This window comes from Pinus tabuliformis, chromosome 9 (assembly GCF_031772625.1).
Source record: "Pinus tabuliformis cultivar Carrire ecotype Pingquan chromosome 9, CPIR1, whole genome shotgun sequence".
Classification (NCBI taxonomy): Eukaryota; Viridiplantae; Streptophyta; class Pinopsida; order Pinales; family Pinaceae; genus Pinus; species Pinus tabuliformis.
This window is the reverse complement of record NC_142307.1, coordinates 1,575,894,405-1,575,921,527: the sequence shown is the minus strand read 5'-3', so window position 1 is coordinate 1,575,921,527 and position 27,123 is coordinate 1,575,894,405. Positions and strand designations below refer to the sequence as shown.

Below are 27,123 nucleotides of genomic sequence, written 5' to 3'. Positions count from 1 at the left end.
TGGCTAACATTATAACATCAACAATCTTGAACAATAATCCCTGAACATGTGAACCATAGTTTAACATTTCCATTTCTTTCATATCAAAATTCTCGTGAAAATTTTGAATCTCACACCCATGAACAAGATCATACTACCTTGAAACCATGACAAAATGATAAATCATTGTGCAACTAACAAATATTTCAGTGTATCAAAGGAAAATAGTATTGTGTAGGAGAAAAGTATGCCTCACCCATCATCTATGCCATGTTTGTAGAATGTCTAGAGAATCTTCACCACTTGACTTGTGTAGACCATACAGTTGTAGCTCTTCACTACATAAAAAAGATCAATATAGTTGACTATGAGAGCATAGATAAAACATATAATAATATGAATAGCAAACAAATGGAGTGACAAATTAGAGAAAGATACTTTTAAGTGAAGTGCATTGCATATAGAAATGTTGACTCACCTTCATTTATGAACAATAACCTCAATTTTCTTTGTTTGCTTCCTTCATTTCCATTTCCGCACACAACAAACAAAAACAAGACCAAACTACAAAAAACATTAAAGGAACAAAAAAACAAAAACAAAGGAAGAGTACAACAGACCTAACAAACAAAACCAAGACCAAAATAAATAAATAAAACGAGAAAAAAATGCAAAACAAAGGAAAACAAGTACAACATAGCATGGCCATGCTCAAACTAAACAAAACAAAACATGCAGCCAAGAATAAACTGTTGGACACAGATTGTCATTGATGTCAATATGGCAATATTCAAGGAGTAGACAGAGCCAAGAGGAGCACACAGAGTTATCGGAGCCAAGAGGAGGAGACAGAGCCACCAGAGGAGCAAACAGCGCAAAGAGCAGACAGAGCCAATGGAGGCATGCAAATAAGTCATCGGAGAGCTTATATGCATGCAGGTAACAGCTATAAATAGCCTTCGGATGCACAGAGAAATTAAGGAGCGCGGTCTTTATGGTGGGTAGACGAACTAAATGGAGGAACGAGGCTGACCGTCGGATTGTGCAGATGGACGGCAGATACAGCATGACAGGGGCTATCGGGAAGGTGAGGTGGAAAACAGTCGCGGGGCACGGAAGATGCATAAGGTTTATCGGGCAGGAAGAGCAGGCTTAAGCGGTAAGTGGTAATGCTCGCACCGCCCTTGGGAGTCAAGTGGTATTCATACACGGGCTCACGATTCCATTAGAATTGTGACGCGTGGCGGCAGGGAATAGTTGAAAACCGCTTTATCACGAGTTAACGCGCGGGTGGTTTGCGGGATCAGAAGGAGCGAACGTCGTCAGATCGCCTGATGAATGATCGGACAGCAAGTTTAACTTCACGTGTTTTTTTACTGATGTGACAGGAGAACGGCAGAGAAGTTTATATATATATATATATATATATATATATATATATATATATATATATATATATATATATATACATATATATATATATATACATATATATATATATACATATATATATATATATACATATATATATATATATACATATATATATATATATATATCGGCATATATATGTATATCGGCGACAGCGCTAATCGGCGGTTCAGTTATGTGTCACCACCGAAACCTCCGATTGCGATGACGCATGCGGACCCGATGCGGCATTGTGTTATGGTTGAATGCTATATCGCATCCACCCATTGCAACAATACACAAAGGAATTACACTCTCCCAAATGCCGATTGCGTTGTAAGTCACGGACCCGATGGTCCGATTGCAACATGGTCCAATGTAATATCGCTTTGTTGTGTCGCTAGTCCTGAAGGGATGTTAAATCCGTCGATTGCGATGGAGTTGTTGATCTGATACAAGAATAGAAGCGGGTAAACTAAATTTGAAATCCGCCATTAGTGTTTCTCGCCTGTTTTTTCATATATTTTCCTGTGTAACCATGTTTGCTTGCGGGGTGGTTTTAAACTGAAAGGCTTATGATGGTTGTGTCTGATGGTTTTAGAAAGCTGAACGTCAGGTAAATGGGGTGATTCATGGCAATATTGATTGTGATTGGATGTGGCAATTCATTAAATGAAGCAAAGCTCTGTGTACGCCCACAATCATTGTTAAAGGAGCATTGTTACAGTCATAACCAGTAAGATGTGTTCTCCATGGAGTTTTGGACCTCTCAAATGAATCTACGTGTCCTCAGAAAGTTAGTGAACTTGCACAGCGCAGAGGAAGCTGAAGCAGGCGAGGAGGAAGCCAAAGAGCCAGCGAGTAAGCGGAAACGAATGGAAAAAGGCATGAGAATGTATAAAATAGTAAAAACAGAGAACTTTTGGTGCTGTTGTGATGGTAAAGAACCAAAGTGTGAGGTAACAGAATCAGCAGAGGCAAGAGAATAGGAGTGAGAGAACCTCAGCTGAATAGAGTGTAGCAGCATACTAGTTTATACCAAGGTTGGGTTGGAGCCCAAGAGGTTGGAGCCTTAGAACTGAACAAGACTAAAGTCATTAGGGGTAGGTGCTCCTAAGTGCAGAACCACTGCAAAACAGAGTTGGTGCTCTGGAGGTTGGAGCCTCACTGAAGTCCAAGTTGGAGCTTGGCAACTATTCACAGTCAGATATATACTTATATTGTATTTATTTCATTGCACTGTCTTGAGTTTTAATAAAAGCATTTATTCCAGCTATTGATTCTATGTTCTATGTATACATATACATATCTATATATGATTTTGGAAATCACTAGAACAATTAAAAAAAAAAGGTAAGAAATACTGATTCACCCCCCCCCAGTATTTCCAACATAAAGAACAAATTGCAAACATCCCCTCTGCACATCATCTCTCCTGCAATGTGTTGTCCTCCACTGAAAGGGAAAAAAAGTAGGTTGAATAAGCTTAAAATACACACACAATTAGTAATGTTAAACATATTTCAAAACCAATAATGATTCATAATAGGAAACACAACTCCCCTAGAGTTTGTTTCATAACAATGGATGTTGTTTGTATTCCACTTGCTCGTGCTCATCAAAACAAACCATTTACAGAAGGCACACTATAACATATTATAATCGTTATACGAGTTAAACTAGAGAGTATGGAATAATTAATCGTAATAAGAAACACACCTTTCTTTGAGATTGTTATATAAAAGGGGACAATCCATTTTGTATTTCACATATTTTTGTTCACTTGAACAATCCATCTCCAATAGATAAACAATTAAATATTAGATTTCTAATAAAATTCAAACTATAGATTTTGAAGGCGTGAACTTAAAAAAAACATGTAGACAACAACAAACAAAAAATTGCAAACTTCCCCTTTGCACATTATCTCTATTGTCGTGTTCTCTTCTCCACTGAAGAGAAAAAGGTGGGGTGATAAGGTTAAAATAAAAACACAAATAGTAATGGAAAACATAATTCAAAACAAATAATTATTCATTATACCAAACATACCTCGTCTAGAGTTTGCAATATAAATATAGACATTCCATTTTGTATTCCACTTACTCGTGCTCACCAGAACAAGCCATCTACAACATACACATAATAAGATATTAGAATCATTATACAAGTTAAATTGGAGAGTTGAATGCAACAATCAATCATAATATGAAACATACTCGTCTTTGAGCTTTGTTATATAAAGGAGGATAATCCATTTTGTATTTTATGTATATGTGGTCACTGAAATCAACCATATGCAGTAGACACAAAATAAAATATTAGAATTCTAATAAAGCTAAACTAGAGAGTTGAAGGCACGAACTTGTGAGCCAACTTAATTCCAATCCATTTATATTCCATGCAAAATATCAAAATATATAAGCTTTCTAAACTAAAATCTACTAGGCATAATGTAATCAATATTATCGTAAGAGAGAACATCCATTTTGTAAGAAGGATTTGAGCATATTTAAACATATTGAACACCCAAAATCTTAGTGTTGTCTACTAGCACATTGGTTGATTGGTCAAAAGCTCAGGATGCTTTCTTTCTCGACCTTACCATCCTCCTCTCTAGGTCATGTTGTGTGGGTGTGTGTGTGTGATGCAGACCAAAAAAACATATAAATTTAAACATACCATTTTACGTATATTATCTAAGTGGTACTACTCGAGAACCATGCTAAAAGGAGAAAACATGGAGGTACACATAATAATAACACTATTTTGTTGGGAAACAACACGACTCACCCATCCTCTGCATTGCATCTACATTTCCTAAGCTATCATCTCCACTAGACCCTCTTGTTGGAAAGTGTAACTAGGTTCGGTCTTCATAATGACATATGTAAATGTGATTTTATGTAATTGATGTAAAGAAAAATAAAATTATTTTTGTAATGCTTGTCTCATGGGTTTTATGAGCAAGGAATTTTATTTTTAGTAATGGCTCCCATTGTGAACCCTTAGGATTGGTCATAAAGTCAAAGAGAATCAATGTCATGTATGAAGGACCCTTCTTGGGCATGTTACATTTGTATAAGAGTCAATTAAAGTGTCAAATAGCCCTCCAAGACAAACACACGCATCTCCCTTCAAGTCTGCTTCGAGAAGAATAACAATACCTCTCCAAATGACACATCGGCCCAACTTGTTGTCAAGTCGGCTTATTTTGATAAGGAAACAACTATAAATAGAGAAGTTCAGATTTCATTTGGAGCAATGATTTTCGGTGAAGAAAGTCTGAAGTTAAGTCGTGCGAAGGTGATCAAGAAGAATCCATATAACCAGCGAGGAGAGAGGAAGAAAGAGTGAAGAGTTTCAGCACTATTTTGGGATTGTTTTGGGCTAAGTAATCTCCACACATACGAAGTTGCAATCAGGACTATTGCAACAAGGAGGTTGAGAAGGTTATAGTCATCCAAAGGTAAATTTTGGTGAAGGACAAATCAAAGGGAAGGCGAATTAAAAGAAATCAGTCTCTTTCTAAAGAGAGCCTAGTTAAGGGTTAAAGTTGGTCTTCTATACAAACTAAGGTTTCTGATTTGGAACCAAAAGTTGTAGACTAAAATCAAGGGGTTGAAATTCTAAAAGAAAGTCAAGAAGAAGAAGAAGCAAAGGGTTTGACTATATTTGACTCAAGGAAGAGGAAAAGGGCTTTGTATCTTGGTCTTGGTATTCGTCAATTCAATACTTTATAAGAAGAATTTGTTCAGGTTTTCCTCTCAAGTGGGAAAGGTTTTGGCTTTGGCGGATAGCCTACATTATGTGTCTCTTGTCTTTTTATTGTTTATGCATTGGTAATTGTTTGATGAAAGAAGAACGCAATAATAATCTAAAGAAAATATTCTAATCTAATAAGTACAAAGCATTCAAAAGCAACTATCTCTCAGAGAAATCACTTAATATTGATGCCCCAGATTTCTCAACACAGTATTAGAGTTAAGGTAACAAAGACAAGTTGAAAATATTTACGAATCAAGTTAAAGTGTTTTGAATACTATTCATCCAAAAGAAGCTATATCAAAACGCGTTGTCATCAAGACTCTAAGGCAATCTCTCTCAAGCAAGATCCTTACCATTGAAGACATCATCATCATCAAAAGATCCAAGGGATCTCCTTCTCTGTGGGATCAAGGATCATTATTGAAGAAAACTATATTCATCAAGGAGAAGTTTTCTATCCTTTATATCATCATCAAAACCAAAGAAGCAACAAGAAGAAGGAGCATTCTATCAAGTAAGTATATTTATGTCCACATATCAATCTGTCAAAATGTCTTTTTGAAGGGAAAGCAACAAATTGGTTGGGGCTTCAAACTATCTTGCATGGAAGAAAAGGACAGGTCTGAATCTCATTGAAAATGAGGTTATGGAACATGTCAAAGGATCTATCACTAAACCAAGAAAGGAAGATGCTCAAGCTCTTACCAAATATATGAGGGGGGGAGTTAGGGCTCAAAGGATTCTCATAGAATCCATCAAGGATCCCCTCATCCCATACATATCTAAACTCGAAACATCAAAAGAAATCTATGACAAAATGGTAGAGTTGTATTCCGTGAGCACTGTGGGAGAAGTCATGTCTGATAGATAAATGAATACAGTTGTATTAAATGCACTACTGGAGGAGTGGGGTAACTTTACTTCAAGTATTTATGGGAAGAAGGAAGTTACTCCATTCCAAGATCTATGGTCACTATGCAAGATTGAAGAATCTAGACTAAAGGCCAAATTTTATGTGGGAACAAGTGAGAAAAATCAAGCTTATGCTATAATGACAAGAAGAAAGGGAAAATTTGGAAAGTCTGGTTCTCATAAAAATAAAAGGGATATGTCTAAGATTCAATGCTGTGAGTGTCAAGACTATGGACACTACAAAAGAGATTGTCCTAAGATCAAGAAGGACAATAACAAAAGAGAAAGAGAAGAAGCTCATATCACCGAAGAAGTGGAGGAAGTTGAAAAGAAGTCCAATAAAAAGGAAGTAAGAGATCTCTACTATGAGTGAGATAGTCTTCTTCACCTAAGTTCTTTTCAAGTCCCTAAGTATTATGTTGTAAGATATGGCTATCATGATTCACTAAGTAAAATAATGGGATGCATCAAGGCATCATAGAAGCATTGAAAGAAAGAGTTCATACATCATCATAAAGAGGCATGAAAGATGGTTAGAATCTATGGACGTCAAGGATATAGATCTTGGGAATCTCATTAGAAACATAAGTGGCAAGGTCATCTAGGACAAGGTTCATCATACATCTGTTAAAAGGAAACATCTACTGATGGGAATATTTTAGATCCTCGAGATTCTCTGATGGAATATTCATTGAAAGGTTCACCGATCATGAAGGGAAGCAAGTGTGTCATCAAGAATTCCAAAATTGTGGAATTCATGGGATGATAGTATGATGGCATAAAATAGGAAGCGCAATGGATTGAAGCTTTTTCAATCAAGGGAGTTGTTACAAGAAATCTAGATGACCGAAAGAATAATGAGGTATGTATGCTTATATTCAATATTGAAGAGTCATGTCATATGGTTGCAGGTAACGTGGATCGAAGCTCTATCTTAAGAGCAGTATCAAAAGAAAAAGGATCTCCTCCTATGAAAGGATACAAGAAAGCATGAGTCACACATTGTCTAGATGAAATCAACATAATATGTCCTCATATGTAATATGAGGTGGTTGACAACAACTGGAGGAATTCTGATTGGAAATTCCTAGGAATGAAATGTGTGAAGAAAGGAAGGAAGAGATCGTGCAATATGCAACCATGGTAAAGGCAATCAACATACGAAAGACTAAGAATATTTGACTGGGATATCTCGATGAAAGATATGAAGATTCTAATGGAATCTGAAAAATGAAGAGATCCTTGACAATATATATCTTTGGGAGATGGGTCGATATGTATGTATGATGTTGATGCAAACTAGAAGATGTCATGATGAAAGACCATCACAAAGGTAATCTTGATTTTAATGTTCATTCCTTTACTTTTGGAACAAATATCTAGATGGGTTTATGTAAGGCTGCCGAGGGAAGATCTATGGATGTCTTTCACCACTGATGCACATGTAGTAGGATGAAAGATCCTTAAGAAAACATGTCATGAAGAAAGCAGCATGGCATGAAGGAAGGCCAGATATTGAACGATGGATCATTTTCCAATAATGATATGGTTGATTCATGGATGAAAGTGATGGATGGTCGGTGCCCTATGAAGAAATCCCAAACATAAAGACTCCTGGATAACAAAAAGAAGTTCATGATATCGTGAGGAGGATTTCTTCAAGCAGCTAGTTGTCCTATCATCTCCACTTGAGGAGTTGTTTTAGGTCATTAATTAAGATGGATCCTGGAAACAAGTTTCTTGGAAGACACTTAAAAGAAAAAATTCGTAAGCTAAGAGGGAGCTTAGGTACATTCCTTCCATAGGAATGAGTACATTCCTTTATTGGAATAAATATGTCCTCCCTAATTAAGAGAGAGAGATAGACACATTATTCTTGTCTTCACTTGGGAAGACAGAATGGAGGATTGGGTAAACATTTGGCATCCAATTCTCTTTGGGAATGATTTAGGGCATCCAAGATAAGAGTAGTCGTAGATGACTAATATTCTATGAGGACTCGAATCCAAGATAAGAATAGTCCTAGTGGAACAAACCTTGAGAACTCGAGTGGGGTATGTTCCAAGAGAGACAATGATGAAGGTGTCTATACATCATTGGTCTCGCCAACATTGTGCTCAAATCTCGTGGAGAGATAGAGTTGTTTGTCAAGGCCTTGCTATGTGAAAATGCTGGTTGATATGATTTTATACAAATGGGGTTACCAATCCGACTCTTCTTAAGAGAAATTCTTCGGATTGAGAATGACCAACTACCAGTATGAATACCTCCCAAGTTAAGATGGAGTGCTGAAAAGTGTAACTAGGTTTGGGCTTCATAATGACATACGTAAATGTGATTTTATGTAATTGATGTAAATAAAAATAAGACTATTTTTGTAATGTTTGTCTCATGGGTTTCATGAGAAAGGAATTTTATTTTTAGTAATGGCTCCCATTGTGAACCCTTAGGATTGGTCATAAATTCAAAGAGAGTCAATGTCATGTATGAAGGACCCTTCTTGGGCATGTTACATTTGTATAAGAGTCAATGAAAGTGTCAAATAGCCCTCCAATACAAGCACAAGCATCTCCCATCAAGTCGGCTTAAAGAAGAATAACAATGCCCCTCCAAATGACACATTGGCCCAACTTGTTTTCGAGTCAGCTTATTTTGATAAGGAAACAACTATAAATAGGGCAGTTCAGATTTCATTTGGAGCACTGATTTTCAGTGAAGCAAGGCTAAAGTTAATTAGTGGGTGGAACCACTATGTGTTTTAGGATGGAGAGGTTACTCTCTGGATTCCCTTGTCTTTTCGGGGTGGAGGCAGTTGTTCTCTTTATTCCCTGTGTCTTATTGACTACTGGGATGTTGGTGGGTGGACGAGAGAGGCCCTCTAGAGTCCCTGATTCAACTAGTAGTTGGTGTTATCTCTCAAGCAAGCCCCTTAGTCTCTAGAATCTGGCTCAGGGGTGACAACTGCAAGTAGTCTTGGCTGCAACTATCTATGGTTGGGTGGAAAGTCCTTATCCCAAACTCAGTTTCCCAGGCTATTTTAAGATAAGTGTTCTTGTATTTGCTACGTTACTAAATGTGTGCTTACATTTTAATAGCGACCTGGTGTTGATATTTAAGAAGAAAATGTATTGCAGATACCAGAATAAAACTAAATGAAATTGTGTCTAAGAACATAAGTAACAAATGAATAACATATTTGGCATGAAATGGCTTCCATGAAACCATGTCTGTAATAATAACATGTACACAAAGTAATAATATTAGATCTCATAAATAGCTCAGGAGCTTGAAGAAAACATCATGGTCCTAGCCATACACGTCTTTATTATAGAATGGTAGTTACATTAGAGACAACTTGTTGGCCATTTTGGTTATGCATGTCTCTATGAGAGTGTGTGTACATAAAGAGTTACAAGTGGTTCCCAGCTTGGGAAAGTTGGTGATAACGTTAAGGATGACATCCTCCCCTAACCGTTGTAGCTTGAACTTTCCTTGAGAGCTGCAAGAAACCTTGCATTTCCAGTAGTCATGGAGGCCTACAACAAGTCCTGGAGGGCCACCAGCTGCAGGGTCAGTGTGGCGGTCAATGGAGCTGCAAACTCGAATCGCGCCTTGGTTTGCAGATCTACGAGGGATGCAGATCTCTTTGCAAGCCCTTTGGTATTCAACAACTCCCATGGCAAAGGGAGGAGTTGCTCGGACTTAAGCTCAAGAGGGTAGCGCCTGTAGAGGCTAGTGAACCATGGGGGCCACACAGGGCCATTGGCGTGGATTGTGATGATAGCAGAAGCATTGCTTCTAAGCATGTAAGGAGCCCATCTCCATTGGCGGTGCCATGGAGCTACCTCCACACTTAATTTATAACTAAAATCGTACGTATCAATGCCACTGCTAAGAGGAAGACCTAGATGTGGCATACTCTTAATGGCTCACCTAGATTCTACCTTATCCTGATTGGGCTCAGTGACTCCAAATGGAATCTTTGTTCGTCCCTCCTGGTCTAATCTGGGTAAAGGAGTGGTTGAGGGCCACTCATTTTTGGTTGAGTCAGCCCCTACTAGTGACGTTGCCAGAAAGGTTGCGGCAAGCTGCAAAATTGGAACCTTGGACCGTAACCCTAATTGTGATGGTCCCGACAGGGGTTAATGATTATGTTAGTCGGGACAACATGACCCATGGATTAGAGTACCAAGGGTGGAGGTCCTCCCGATCGGTGGATAAACGGTCGTCACGAATTGTGACGTGATGGTGGGGCCATGAAACTTGAAGGCGCGGAATCACCAAGAGGAACCACAACCCACCGTATTAGTAAAGTGCACCTAACTATGGGGATGTTTATGTGTCCATGGTAATAAGAATCAACTCAAACAAAAATGAGCAAAAAGAAAAAAAAAAGGGGGTGGGGGGAAGCACCAGGGGAGACTCCTAGTTGCCAATATGGTGAGATCGGCACCCCACTCCTCTAAAAAACCAGAGGAGTTTGATCCTTAGTGGAGCCCCATTCCATGGCAAGGAGGGATGGGATGTTATGCAACTAGCTCACAAAATAGAAGAAATAGATCAACGAATTCAAAATTAGTCTCTTCGAGGGGGCTAAGTGGTCACAATATAATAAGAGTCGACATAACAATAGGAGTCTAAGGGGTCACAAATGATATCGCACAGACCACTTGCACAACGTTTAACCGCCTTACGGAGCTGATAAGGATTATACAACCTTAATCTATAAATGTTCGGGTCCACCCTTAAAGTTAAAGTTCGATCTCTTTATGGCCGATATCCATTGGATGACGGAGGCCATTAAATCCTACGGTCTGTGGCCCTTCAACTGGCATGTAGGTTATCAACTAGCTTAACACCACAGTTGACTGTGACGTAAGCGTTGACTGTGGGATCGACAGCGAGGATTTACTACGGGACTTCAACCACAATCAGGGAACTCATACACTCTCCACCTCCGCTTCGGTTATTAATCACCGTTGATCCACAAGATATATCAATCTAATGATCCAGATCGATTCCTGCCTTTCAACTTCTACAAGTGCTTGGATTTAATATCCGTTGTTCATTTCTTTTATTTATGTGGCACGACTTAATCTTGGTTGCCATCTCCTTCAATCTCGTTTTCAATCTCGTTCGTTGATCTTTAGATCCAACGACTCCTGTGCATCGATTTATCCCAGGAATTTCAATGAATTGCCTAGTCAAACCTTCATAAATTAAGGTTTAAGGCCCCTTAGTTGGTCTCATGCAGAACGAGTTAATAACTAACCCCAGTTTGACCCTTTGGTAATCATTTTCCATAGAACCTTATAACCCAACCCTTCATCCTTTATAATAACCTTGGTTAATTCTATAACTACGCATATTAACCAAACCCCACTCTATGTGCCAGCTCATCCTTTATCGCAATCACGGAGTTTCAAAGACTTAATAGCATATGCATTCAAAGCTCCTAATTTATGATATGTGATTGCCCTTCCTACCATCGATTTCATCCACTAGATCAACGGTTGTTGTAATATCGCATCACACAATCATGTAACTTCATCGCCTCTCGCATGCGATATGCGATAACACAACCAGACTTCAAATAAAATGAAACCGAGCCTATAATCTTATGGGGTCTGCTCTGCCCAAGCCTCATCACTCAATCTCCACCATCGATCTTACCTTCAATCCAAAGGTTGATGTCTTCTCTGATCAACAGAGCTGCTCAGTGATCCTGTGCCGTAGATGAAAACCCATTTGATCTGACGATCCACAATGATATCGCACAGACAACTTGCACGACGTTTAACCGCCTTACGGAGCCGATAAGGATTATACAACCTTAATCTATAAATGTTTCGGTCTGCCCTTGAAGTTAAAGTTTGATCTTTTTATGGTCGATATCCGTTTGATGACGGAGCCCATTAAATCCTACGGTCTACGGACCTTCAACTAGCACACGAGTTATTGACCAACTTAACCCCGCAGTTGACTGTGATGTAAGCGTTGACTGTGGGATTGATGGCAAGGATTTAATACGGGACTTCAACCACGATCAGGGCACCCGTACACTCTTTACCCCCACTACAGTTATTAATGACCGTCAATCCACCAGATCTATTGATCTGACAATCCAGATCGATTCCCGCCTTTCACCTTCTATAAGTGCTTGGATTTAATATCTGTTGTTCATTTCTTTCATTTATGTGGCATGACTAAATCCTGGTCGCCATCGCATTCAGCCTCGTTCATTGATCTTTAGATCCAACAACTCCTATGCATCATTACCTCATTTCTTCGTCCCTCTATTTACTTTGTTTTTATGCCATTCCTTCAATGTTCTTCCGTGGTTTCGGTTTTCTTCAGGGTTCCGACCCTTCACTGCTTTGCATCACAACTTCCTCCTTAGCTCCGCTCATGCTTTTATGTTTCCTTCACCTTCACTATAACATTAAAGGCTTCCTCTTGTACTCTTGATGTGTAAAAAGCCGTAACACCTCCCTGTTACTCTTCTTTGTATTTCACCTCTGATTCTACACATGCAACTTCTGTTACATAGAACTTAATTCTAGTTCACACACAGATTACAATTAAATTACTCCATACACACACATACACTCAGAATTGAATTGTTTGTATTAATGAATAGGTATTTACACAGTTTCTTCTCTTAGGCCTGATTTCCAATATCAATGGCCTCTGTTTCACAATCTACTGGTAGGCTTACAATCAAACCTCTAACTACTAACTTGAATTAACTAACTAGCTAACCCCTTACTATGCCTTTTAGGCTTACATTTATAAAAAAGGAGTCTATAACCAGTTTCTGGTTCAGATCCTTAGTAATTTTAACTAAAACCTAACAATCCTCTCAATCCTATAAATCATGGACTAATTCCTAATTCAAGATCTACAATTAATTTCCAAAGCTATCAATTCCTATGAACTCTCAACTATCATGCTTCTCTCATGTTCCCCTTAATTCGAGAAGATTTACAATATGCCTCACAGTACTTAATTAATTCTTATTTTCATTAAAATCACTCGAAACCTAAGTAATTACATTAATTCAACACTTAGGAAACCAACTTCCTTAAAACATAAGACCCCCCTATGTCTACTAAAATACAATGATTCTTCTGAGCTGAATGCTCCTGCATCACAAGATGAAGGAATTATCACATCCCAATTTATCACACCTTCCTTTAAAAATAAAATTACTTCAAGGTGCTACTTTATTGTTAACATACAATGTTGAAACGATTCTCGTTCCCTAGCTCCATCTCGCGGGACCTCAAATACACTGCACCCTTTCGCAACAACTTGGGGTTCAAACTTCTAGTCTATTTTTTGTGTGATGAAAATTATTTACCCCCTAGCTTCTATCGACAAAGGGACCACACTACCCAAACACTTTCTCCAGACATTGTTTCTTGAGTTTGATGAATTAGCACTATTGGATATGCCCATGCATGTTGGATCAATAGTTGTGGAACCAACAACTGCACCTTCTCTTTTGAGCTTTTCCATTTTTCATGGTTTCTCCAACAGTTTTGGAATTCTCATAAAATGGCAAGAGACCACCGAACATGAACCCCTTTACACAAAATTCAAGGACTGCCACATCAGTGAGTGATGTCACCATCACCACGTGTCCATTTCTAAGTGGTGGCATGTGTAAGCTTAATATGGCCTACTTGACCACCTAAAAAGTCCAAGTCAACATGTCACATGTCACTTTCCTACATGCCACATCATCACTATGTCTATGTCACGACCATGGTAGCTACCACATCATTTCACTAGGATAATGTCATTTGTCTTCCTATCATTGGTCCACATTGCGAATGTGTGGCCAATAAGAGAATTCCATGGTATGAACTTTTTCACTCACCTTGTATAGAAGAGGGGTCCCAAGAACCTGTTTTCTATGACAATTCCCTTTGTTAATTTAAAATATCTATGACTACTAGGAACGCAGATGCCAATATCAAGTTATTTGTAACTAACAAAATGCACTAAATAACAAATTGTACATTTATATTCATTAGTTGATTATATATATATATATATATATATATATATATATAGAGAGAGAGAGAGAGAGAGAGAGAGAGAGAGAGAGAGAGAGAGAGATGTTGCTATTTGCAAATGATTAATAACATTGGTATTATTGTATCCTATTAAATGCACCTGTTTGCAAAATACTTAATTGATATCTTAATGGATTTCTGAGTTTATTTGTTATATTCCCTCTCTTATTCATATGTTGGATATATAGGAAAAATCAATTGTCAATAAAAAAAAAAACAAGGATGCACAAGTCTAAAATAAGGATTCACCAAGTCTCAATTCCAACAAAAATTGCACATATGGAAATCTATGATAGAGCTCCTACCACACTTTAAGCTTAGACTCATGCAAAATAGCTACGGCTATGGGCACTCTTTTAGGTTTTTACTAAAATAATGATTTATGGCGAGTCATCTTCTCTTTATTTTATTTTTCAATTAACTTTATATTACCTAAAATTTTCATTCTATTTTACCTCTTAATTTACTAAATGTAAAACAATTTATATTTTATAATTTTGACATATAATTTTTTTTATATTAAAGCAATTTTGTAATCAACAAATATTTTAATTATATTTTACTATTCATTCATAGACTTTTTCTAGTTTTAGTTTTATATTTTCTTACTATTCTCATATCTTTTAGTATTAGTTGTATGTTTAGTTTCAAGTTTAAGCTTTAGTTTTAAGGTTTACTTTTAGGTTTAGGTTTTAGTTTTAGATTTTATATTTTGCTTTAAGGTTTTAGTTCTTGGTTGCACATGTTTTAGGTTTTAGTTTTTGGTGTATAAACTAGGACAACCATTTTTCCTACAACCAAGAAATGAAAGGTAATTGAGAGAGGTAAGGAGAGTCAAAGTGAGCATCTCAATTAGGAAAGATACCTAAGAAAGAAATAAAAGGTAAACCATAGTTGACACTGATGTCTATCAACTTATATCAATAATCTACACCACAAATTAAATTAATAATTAATGTAATAGATTTCTATCTTACACATTAAATATCACTTTAGTCTCTACCTTACTGAAAAATAAACCAATTACACAATTAACATTACATTAATTACAAACATAATACTATTTAATTTTTATTATAAGCAAACACAAGAATCAAACCCAATACTCGTCTTAATAAAAGATCCGTGGGTATTTGGACGCAGCTCAGCCCATGGAAGGGACTCTGACGTAACCTCCTTTACCCACCTCATCGCACCTTTATAAAATGGTGCACCTTTATAAAATGGTAATAGGAAACTTCTAAAATATTTTTAGGGTAACTAAAAAAATTATAACATAATAAGTGTGGTATGACATCTGAGTTGCTGAGAAATCATAATCATATCCATTCGTCCTTCCACACGCTGAACATTATGTTGGAAATCAGATGCACAACAAATATATAAAAAACATATACACAGCTATTAAAAACATGCACAGGAGACACAACTTTTTAACGTGGTTCACCCAACCAATCTGGGCTACGTCCACCAAACATAGGCATCGGCAATCTTTATTAATCAAACAGGAGATTACAAAATTAATCAAATCCTCACAAACTCTCACACCACAAAAACAATCCGTATGGATACCTGTTTTATAGCAAGGAGAATCTAACTACCTCATAAATCCTCTCAACTCAAATTTAGGATGCATTAACTCCCTCCCAACAACCTGGAGCTAATCTAGCAACAAATTCCTATTGTTGTCATCTACTGAGATTTTTGCCTATTTTACATAAAACAGAAAATCTCAACAATCTCCACCTTGACAACAATTAGCCTGATGCCCTGTTCTTTATTATTTTATCTTTTCTGCAAGCCAAGAGAAGCCAAACACCAGCGTAGCTTCTCCAACAAAACTGGTTTTGTGAACATGTCTGCACAATTTTCCTTTGTATGCACCTCTTCAAGAGAGACTCCCCTTTCAGTGATAACCTGTCTTACAAAATGGTACTTAATTGGAATATGTTTTGATTTACTATGATAGGCCGGATTCTTAGCCAAATGTATTGCACTTTGACTATCACAAAGTAACCTGATGTTGTCCTGTAACCTACCAAACTCACCAAGCAAACCTTTCAACCAAATCGCCTCTTTGCAAGCATGCGAAGCAGCAATGTATTCTGCTTCAGTAGTGGATAAAGCAACAATGTTTTGTAGCTTTGACATCTAGCTAATAGCTCCACCTGCAAGAGTAAAGACATACCCTGAAGTTGACCTTCTCTTATCCAAATCACCTGCAAAATCAGAATCAACATATCCGCAAACAGAGTCAATACTCTTATTGCAAGTAATACAATAACTACTTGTTCCTCTCAAATACCGAAGCAACCATTTCACTGCTGAGCAGTGTTCTTTACCCGGATTTTCCATATACCTGCTGACAATCCCAATTGCATGTGAAATATCTGGTCACGTACACACCATCGCATACATCAAACATCCTACTACATTAGCATAAGGAATTCGAGACATATAATCCTTTTCTTCATCTGTATTAGGACATAAACTGGAAGAAAGCTTGAAATGGGAAGCTAAAGGGACTGACACAGGCTTCACATTATTCATACCAAACCTCAAAAGTATTTTCTCAATATACTTTTGTTGTGATAGCCATAGCTTACCATTGCTCCTGTCTCTGAAAATCTCCATGCCCAAAATCTATCTTGTTGCTCCTAGATCTTTCATATAAAATGTCCTTGCCATCTGAGCCTTCAACCTGTTGATTTCTTCTATGCTTTTGCTTGCTAAAAGCATATCGTCAACATACAATACTAAGATAATGAATATGCCATTTTTAAATTGCTTAAAATAAACACAATGATCATATTCACTTCTAACATATTTCTTACTCAACATGAAAGAATCAAACTTCTTATACCACTGTCGAGGCAACTGCTTCAGGCCATATAATGACTTCTTGAGCCTGCAGACAAATTTCTCATTGCGATGCTGAACAAACCCTTCTGGTTGTTCCATATATATTTCCTCATCTAAGTCTCCATGTAGAAATGCAGTCTTAACATCTAATTGCTGCAACTCTAAATCAAGCAAAGCCATTAATGCTAACACAATTCTAATTGAAACAATTTTAACCACTGGTGAAAAAATCTCATGAAAGTCAATGCCAGCTTTCTGAGAAAACCCTTTTGCAACCAGCCTTGCTTTGTACCTGTCTTCCATATCATTCACACCCTGTTTCAGCTTGAAAACCCATTTACACCCCACAGTTTTCCTGTCTTTCGGAAGCTCAACCAGATCCCATGTGCCGTTCTTACCTAAGGCCATCATTTCGTCCTTCATGGCTGCTTTCCACTTGTCACTTTTCGAACCTTCTATTGCTTCCTGATAGCACAGAGGTTCATCGTCATTAGTAGTAAATGCAACAGAAGTGACATAATCATCATACCTTCTTGGTGGCCGTTTGATTCTTGTCGACCTCCTTAAAGATGTTTCTGGTGCTTCCTCAATTGGCTGACTACCATCTGTAGGAACTTCTTGACGATCAGTATCTGAGACCTGTTCATGATCTAGACCTGCACCCTGTTCATGATCTGATTCTGAAACCTGTTCATGGTTAGTATCTGAACTATGGTCATCATGACTATCATTAGAAATGCTATCAAACTGAATGTGCTGAAAGTCAGATACATCATCATGTTTCAATCTACTATCTACATCTAACTGTACAAGAGAGGATTCATTAAACTTTACATCTCTGTTGATGATGATTTTGCGAGTAGTAGGATCCCACAATCTATATCCCTTTGTTCCAACACCATACCCAACAAAGATATACCTTTTAGACTTTGGATCTAATTTAGTTCGCTGATGTTTAGGCACTAGAGCATATGCATCACAACCAAACACTCTGAGTTTAGAATAGTCACAAGGGTGTCCTTTCCATACCTCTTGCGGAATTTTCCAGCCTATCGTCGTTGATGGAGATCGGTTTATCACATAACAAGTTGTTGCCACCGCTTCTGTCCACAACTCCTTTTTCAACCCGGCGTTACTTAGCATACTCCTTGCTCTCTCTACAAGGGTCCTGTTCATGCGTTCAGCAACTCCATTCTGCTAAGGAGTATAAACCGTGGTCTTATGTCTCTCGATCCCTGCATCCTTGCAATAGCTGTCAAACTCCTTGGAAGTAAACTCACCACCATTGTCAGTTATTAAACATTTTATTGTTCTACCAGTGTTGTTTTCTACCAATTCTCTAAACTGCTTGAAAACTGAAAACACATCAGACTTCCTTTTCAACATGTAGACCCACACTTTCCTAGAAAAGTCATCAATGAATGATACAAAATAAGACGAACCACCATATGAAGTTGTAGGGGCTGGTCCCCAAACATCTGAATGGATATAATCAAGTATGCCTTTACTAGTATGTTTGCCTATTTTAAACTTTTGTTTGCTTTGTTTTCCAAACAGACAATGCTTACAGAAATCTAACTTTCCAGACTTTAGATTTGGAAGTAACTTGTGATCAGCCAAAATTTTTAACCCTCTTTCACTCATATGCCCCAATCTTTGATGCCATAAGTGAATGGAACTACTGTCATGTTCAGACACCGTAGACACATAATCTGACCCTGTACTTCCTTCTAACTGAAATAGATTTCCTACCTTCTTAGCTTTCATAACTAGTAAAATCCCTTTGTAAATTTTCATTACTCCACCTTGAATTACAGTCTTATATCCATTTGAATCAAGTGCTCCTAATGAAATCAAATTTTTTCTTAAATCTGGTACATGCCTCACATCAGTTAACATTTTAGTTGTCCCATCAAACATTTGCAGTTGTATACTCCCAATCCCCACAATATTACATGTTACATCATTACCCATGTACACAACACCATCATCAATTGATTTAAATGTCGTAAACCAATCTTTATGAATACACATGTGGTTTGATTCACCGGAATCTAACAACCAATTTTTACCATGATTTGACACATTAACTGATAATACTTCATCACTCATACCTGAACCAGATGTCGAACCTGTATCTGTCGTATTTGCCTCCTTCTTCTCTGTCGAAGAATCTGCTTTTGAAGTTTGCTGCTGTCGCTTCCAACAGTCCTTCTTTAAATGCCCTGATTTGCCACAAAACCAACACTTTAGCTTACTCTTCTTCCCTTTCGACTTTGAACGTGAATCGCTCGACTTCCTAGAGCGTCTTTCTTTCGAACGACCTCTAACCATCATAGCTTCTAATGTAGAGGTTTTGGAATGCGACCTTGTCCTTGTTTCTTCCGATAATAAGGATGCAACTACATCATCAAACTCAATAGTTTCTGATGAACTAAGACTTATAGAAGTAACAAAATGATCCCATGATTCGGGCAACGAAAAAAATAAAGTAATAGCTTTATCCTCGGATTGAATTTTTACTTCTATACTTTGTAATTGCACAAGAAGAGTGTTAAAAGCATTTAAATGATCAGCAATCGGTGTACCTTCCTTCATTCGCAAACTGTACAACTGTCGCTTCAGGAGAATCCTGTTGGTTAAGGATTTGGTCATGTACAGTTTCTCCAGTTTTGTCCACAAACCAGCAGCTGTTGTCTCCGACACGATATTAAACAGGACATCATCAGCTAGACACAGTCGAATAGCACTTATCGCTCTTTCATCCATCTCGGCCCATTCATTATCTGTGATGTTGTAAGGCTGTTTGGATTTTCCCAACAATGCCTTTGCCACACCATGTTGGACAAGCAAATCATACATCTTCACCTTCCAGATCTCGAAATTATTTTTACCATTAAACTTCTCAATTTCAAACTGGGCACTCTGAGTTTTCGCCATCTTATATCAACCAAAAAACACAATAATCTCCCAAATCCAACTTTTAAATAAACGAAGGTAATCTCAAAAAATAAAAAAAAACCGCCTATGCCTTTACATTACAAGCCTTTGCTTTACAATTTTATTTTTTTTATTTGTTGACTGTGCAAGTTATAGTACACAACTGAGTAAAGCACTGGAACAATGCGTCAATGGAGCACTGGCGTATTTTAATCAAGTCAAAAAATGCGCCTTTCAACAAATGCGCGCTAATGGAAATTCATTTAGAACAAAAACCAGATAAAAAACAACTGCGAGTTTATCAACGTAGTTGACGTGTGGGCTACATATTACAGCACATAAAAAAAAATATTCACGCACTAGGTAATACACACGCACCAGGTAATACACCGCACCAAATAATACACACGCAGGTTTGGTAAACAACTTCCACGCAGGTCTCCACCTCCAGGTCTCCAGCACCAGCAATCAATCAAATACCACCAGCGCTCCACGCAGCTTCTCCAGGTAGCATTAATCAATGAACACGCAGGTCTGGTCACACCAGCACGTAGGTAAATAAATCTCCACGCAGGTTGGATAGCAGTCCAACACGCACCAGCACCTCCACGCCTTTGCGCTCCACCTCCAGTACGCAAATCCAACTCGGCTAGTAATCTCCACGCAGCTGGTAAACGACCTCTATGCACAGCAATATGCAGCTACTTCAAACCTCCGCTCAGCAAATATATGTTATATAATTCGGCCTTCCCAACAGATTAACAACAGAGCAGCGGATATACGCTCCACCTCCACGATATAGTAGCAGAACAGTGCTGATGTGGATATACGCAGCTCACTCGACGCCTCCAACATGCTCTGATACCAATTGTTGGAGATTAGATGCACAACAAATATATAAAAAACATATACACAGCTATTAAAAACATGCACAGGAGACATAGCTTTTTAATGTGGTTCACCCAACCAATCTGGGCTACGTCCACCAAACATAGGCATCGGCAATCTTTATTAATCAAACATGAGATTACAAAATTAATCAAATCCTCACAAACTCTCACACCACAAAAACAATCCGTATGGGTCCCTGTTTTATGGCAAGGAGAATCTAAATGCCTCATAAATCCTCTCAACTCAAATTTAGGATGCATTAACTCCCTCCCAACAACCTGGAGCTAATCTAGCAACAAATTCCTATTGTTGTCATCTACTGAGATTTTTGCCTATTTTACATAAAACAGAAAATCTCAACACATTATAGTATAACCTTTCGAATAAGGGAATAGAATTATAACGTAACTATATAATGTAGGTTAATTCTTTTACAGTAAATATATACAATCATATGTGAAATAAGAAAGAAATTCAATTTGCACTTATTGCCCTTTTGGGTTTCAGGGAATTGCACTATTATGGGAATGTAATACATGACATTGCTCAATGCCTACATATTGTTGACATATCTTCTCAAGAAATAGTCATAATGAATTATCGTGTGTATGAAATACAAATTTATGGCATTATTGTATGCAAGATCACCTTTTGAACCGAACATTGAATTAAGATATTTACGAGCATAGATCCATTTTAAATAAGAATATGCCACAGAGGTATTTAATTTCTCGGCTTACAATAAATGCAAATAAAATTTCTTTCTTATTCCATAGACTCCAACTGTGAGATCCAAAAAAATACATCACTTTACGCCAACACGCTACCACTTAGCAAGCCCCAACTATATAATATAAGAAAGTCATAGGTATCCCAAAGGCCAAAAGGGAATCTAACGGAAAGAAGTGTCCGTAGTCAGAAGCCTTCCAATCAATATATAAATATATAAATGTGGCTTTGTTATAATTTTTAATTGAAAATCTTCAATTAAATAGTAAAATTTAAGTACATCTCTCCCAATCTAAATTGCTTATTAGCATAATTCACTACCATCATACGTCTTGCATTATTTAACTAATAATACGAGAGAAGATGAAAGGTAACTAAGAATACGAGAGAAGATGAAAGGTGGTACAAACCAACATATTTTTCAAACACCTAATCCAACATCAGTACGTTATAACTTTTTCATGAACATATCATATTTAGAAAACGTTTGAAAAATGGTTTGCAAGATTAATAAGAAAACTTTAAATAAGAAAATTACAACTTTTCGAAAATCAATTTGTATCCATATGTATGTCCCCATAAATAACAACCCAACAAACCTAAAACATATTAAAAACAAACTTTAGATAACAAAATTATGACTTTTTCGAAAATCAATTTGTATCAATTTGTGTGTCCCTCATAAATAACAACCCAACAAACCAAAAACATATTAAAAACGAACTTTGAATAACAAAATTATGACTTTTCGAAAATCAATTTGTATCAATTTGTGTGTACCTCATAAATAACAACCCAACCAACCAAAAACATATTAAAAATAAACTTTGAATAACAAAATTAAAACTTTTGGAAAATTATATTAAAAATAAAATTTCAATAAAAAAATTAAGACTTTTCATCCATTTGTGCGCGCCAAAGGACACTAAATGTTTACCTGTAGCAAGGTAGCACCAAAGAGTTAAGCACATCCGTAATTCCAAAATCAAATATAAAATTTAATTATTTAATATTATTATATTTTAATTAGAAACTTTAATTATATAATATTATTATATTTTAATTCTTTTTAAAAATAATTAAAGTAGAGTTTTGTATACGGTAGGATAATATCTTTATAGTAAAAATTATGTGGTTACTATTTAGGGCCACAGTAAATGAGTTTTACTTAATTAGAATATATTACAACTTAGATATAAATGTTTTTGTAGAGATGCATTTGATTATGGATTGATGAAAATTGATGATAGAGGCTCAGTGCTTTATTTTAGTAAAAAGTCCAAGGGAGCAGATTTGAAAACGAGTAGTTGAAGCAAGTATAGTTGAAAATTGGTTGGACTCTTACTCACATAAGCATATTGTGTTCATATGTATTTCTAAAAGATATAGAACATTTTCCTCTTATTATTATAATATAGACGAATGTAGAGATGGATTACATTATGATAAGGACTGCATTATGATCTATTTCTATTTTCTGAATCAAGTTTAGACAAGGAAGATTGTAATTTTTATGGTTCACTTGTAATGTTATAAATGATCTACATGGATGTTGAAGTGGTTTACATCATTTATTCTAAACTAATGTATTTCATTCATTAATATTAGCTGGTTAAATATTGTAATATAAGAAGTGACTAAACCATATAATATAAATAATATGATATTTAATATTTTTAAATAATAATTATAAATTCAATTTTTTCTCTGAAATATAATAAAAATTCCAACATAACTTTATATAAATTTTCAATAATTTTTTTTTATTTCAATTAATTTCATATTGACAAATATCTTTTCAACCAAATAAACTAAAAACTATATACACAATTTATTTTGCAAATATACAATAACATGCCACAACCTAACTCTGGTTTTAAATAACCCCAGTACATTTATAATCATGCCAATGCTGTACTATCTGTTCACATACAATCCACCCAAAAAAACAAATATTCAGTTATCTAACTAGATAACCTATGAAAAAGACATCATGATTCCTATCAATGCTGTACTATCTGTTCAGATACAATCCACCCAAGAAAAACAAATATTCTAGATGGCCTATGAAAAAAACATCATGATTCCTATCGAGCAGCGATATCATAGTAAAGTGAAGAAACTGGAGCAGGTAATCCTGGAAGGAGCTAGTAAACTACATTGACGAACTCATAGTCGAAGGTGAGCGAGAAGTGCGCCCAAACCTAGGCCAACTTCCTTTCTGAGCGACTTGAGATCTTTAGTTGTAACTGCCTTGTACAGTTGAGGACACTCTCACTGATCAGTTCTCCAGGAGCGAGAATTTCTACTTCGTCCGAGAATAACAAATAGAACGCTATAGACAGCCTGCTCCTTTTTGGCCCGCCATGGATCACACGGTGCTCTGAGCTGCGGTATCTGTCATTACTCCACATCTGCCATTTACACTAACTATTTAAATTAATAGGTCTTTTTTGTTGCAATATTTTTAGATAATCTAATTCGAATACGCAATTTTTTTAAGATTTCTAAAATATTTTAGAAGCTGATCAAATTGTTTGACCTTAGTTTTAGAATATTCTAAAATCTAATCCACATAAGTAAAATAAATTATTTGACTTGGTAACCCTGGTCCTGATTCTAAAATCCACATTCCAGTTAAAAATACCCAACAGTGTATAGAAAACAAAAAATGATAACCTGTATAGAATCACCGATGATAACAACAAATGACCCAGGCAAGGGCTTGCTATCAACCCACTGTCCTTCCTTTGTTCGGATCTGGAGGCCACCCACATCATCCTCGTAGATAATAGTAAGGCAGCCCACATCTGTATGGCCTTTGTACAAATTCTCCTCATCAAGTGATGCTTCAGCGACATTAGGATAGAAATTGAAGCGTAGTTTCTCGTCAAAAACAGATGATCCGTACTGTTTACCCACGTTCTCACCCAAACTGTACATAATGAGTTTTAGCATTCCATTTGATAGCTCACTCATCCCAGACATGTATTCAGGTATAGTCTCTCTGCAACACATTATCTAAAAAAATATTTTATTTATATCAAAAATAGAAAATAAACACTAAAAATAAACTATATCACTTCCTTCTTCGAACTTCTATTGCATCATTTTGAAACAAAAAAAAATTACCGAGATTTATCGTTTCCTTGGGGGCACAACTTGGAATATATCTCTTCAACTATATGGGGACTGTGGAAAGTCATGCTTTCAGGCATTGAATCGTCTTTCCCAAGAGGACCTATTTTTGATGGGCAGTAATTAGTAGAATAGGAGGGGAAAATGTCCCCTTCCTTGATGTCAGTGGGCAGTGCAAGCATATCTCGAGCAACGGAGTCCATTGTTTGAGTAACATTTGGGTCGATTCCATGGTTGATGACACGGAAGAAGCCCAATTCGCTGCAAGCCTCTCTCACTTTCTTCACCTCCTGCTCTTCAATATCGCTGCTTCCTCCACCTTTAAGGAGATTAAGATCGATGATTGGGAGAGGGAATTGACAGGATGCCATCACTCGATTGGGTTGCGCTCTTCTCCGTTGAAGGATAACAGGAATTGCCTGCCCTGTCTTATATAACCCAAGTATTGCATTATAATATGACATAATTATATAACTCAATTATTACATTATAATATAAATGTGATATAATATACAATTTGCTTTTTTAATTTTTTTTGGTTTTTTGTTTTCAAAACAATGGTGACAGGAGTGTTTCAGAGTGTTTGAATAGTTATTTAGATGGTGGTAGTAGATTCAGAACCATCAAAAACCAAACCCTTAGAGTATTCAAATAGGAGTGTTTGAATGGTTTAAATAGTTATTTAGATGGTGGAAATGAATTCAGCATTATCAAAACCAAACCTTTGGAATACTCAAAATCTTGAAACTTGACATTTATAATCTAGATTTCCCAAAATTTCTACCACCTTTTTTTCAAAAAATCTTTAAATAGTTATTTAAATAATAGAAATAGATTCAGCCCTCTCAAAAACCAAACCCTTAAAACACTCAAAATCTTGAAACTTATATTTGTAATCTAAATTTCCCAAAATTCTACCACATTTAATCAAAATCTATATAATTTTTTATTGAAATATGACCTCCTTACACTTAACCTACTTTTTTATTGTTTACAGTTACACTTACCCTACTTTTTTATTGTCTTTTATTCATCCAATGGCCCACGGCCCACACATCGACAATCTTCAACATTTTAAACGCTAGATACCTAACATATCAGCGGCTGGTCCAGATTCACGTGGTTTCTACTGGTCAACCAAAATACGAATTTAAGCCGTCACCATCCAGTACAGACCCGCTGCTCCTCCAAAATCCAAGGACCCGGGGCCATGCAAAAGCTTCACCGGCTGGTCCAGATTCACGTGGCTTCAGCTCGTCAACCAAAATCCGATTTTAAATAGTCGGCACAGAGTAGCTACTCCTCCAAAAGCCAAGGACCCGTAGCCATGCAAAATCTTAATAGACACGGCTACTCATCCAAATTGACTTAGCTATTAAGTTGTAGTCTAATTAGCCGGAGGAATTGCTCAGAAAGTTATGGAAATTCAGGTCATATTTAGAGAAAATCTGGAAGTTATGGAAATTCCGGTCATATTTAGAGAAAATCTGGCAATGATTTTTCTAAATCCAAGTTCTAGTTGTTAAACTTCAAAATTTTAGGTGTCCTAGACCTGATGGTGGTAAATCTATTTCCACCATCAAAAACATGATTCAAACACTGCCTCTACAAGATTTTTTGAAATTTTTTTGTTTGGATTTCGGCCACTTTTGGCTAGCCACACAATTCCTCCCCTCGGTAGAGACTCCCTCATTCACTATAACACAGAGTTCATTCTACAAACATGAAATTGGAATAAAGAAAATGTTCATTCTACAAACATGAAATTAGAATAAAGAAAAAAATTATATGTGCATAATTTTATAAATTAGTTTAGTAATATAAACGAGCAATTATGCAGAGAGGTACAAACTACAAACATGAAATTGGAATAAAAAAACAAAGAACTTTATATGTTTATATTTTATAAATTAGTTTAGTAATATAAACTAGTAATGGTATATAGAGGTGCAAAGAAATGGTCATAGGAGGGAAATGTGGAAGGAAACTCTCACTTTGTGTGAAATGTTAAGCTGTAACATTGATGTCACATTATGGGGAGAGCAATGCCATGCTGAAGGGAACCACTCTAATCCTTGCAATCAAAGGCAGTCATGATGTAGAGTTCAATGGAAGGACTATTGAAACTATCCCCACCACTTATCTTCTTATAAACTTAGATATTTTTGAAACATGTCAACTCCAGCACTGCTAGGAAACAGGTTTCAATAAAACCAGAGTGCCAGTCACAACAAAGGTCTCCACAATGACCAGAAGGAATATGAATCAGAGGTATGTAAACTTTGTTCTCATACAACAATGCGGCCAAGGACTAGGGTTGTTTTAAGGGAAGGTCAAAAGCCACTAAATATTTTTGGGTTTTTGAGAAAGTGAGAAATGGAGGTCCCTATGATTGATTTGGAGCCATACT

The 27,123-nt window shown here is 36.6% G+C and overlaps 1 protein-coding gene across 1 annotated transcript; it reads right to left on the bottom strand.

The window, feature by feature from the left end:
- Positions 1 to 23,440: 23,440 nt before the first annotated feature.
- On the bottom strand, positions 23,441 to 25,127 carry LOC149154706 (C4-beta,C20-epoxidase-like). Its single transcript, XM_089445229.1, has 3 exons — positions 24,708 to 25,127; positions 24,255 to 24,582; positions 23,441 to 23,989 (listed from the first exon to the last, which is right to left on the bottom strand). Exons 1-3 carry the CDS (start codon positions 25,082 to 25,084, stop codon positions 23,780 to 23,782), a joined length of 915 nt encoding a protein of 304 aa, XP_089301355.1. The 5' UTR covers positions 25,085 to 25,127; the 3' UTR covers positions 23,441 to 23,779.
- Between the last annotated feature and the right edge of the window lie 1,996 nt (positions 25,128 to 27,123).

What these genes read in the sequence shown, in the direction of transcription:
- LOC149154706 (XM_089445229.1), bottom strand. Translation starts at nt 25,084, where the DNA reads ATGGCATCCTGTCAATTCCCTCTCCCAATCATCGATCTTAATCTCCTT. An exon ending in CAAGGAAACGATAAATCTCG is followed by an intron (nt 24,583 to 24,707) that starts GTAATTTTTTTT and finishes AATGTGTTGCAG; the next exon opens with AGAGACTATACCTGAATACA. An exon ending in TCATCGGTGATTCTATACAG is followed by an intron (nt 23,990 to 24,254) that starts GTTATCATTTTT and finishes TGTAAATGGCAG; the next exon opens with ATGTGGAGTAATGACAGATA.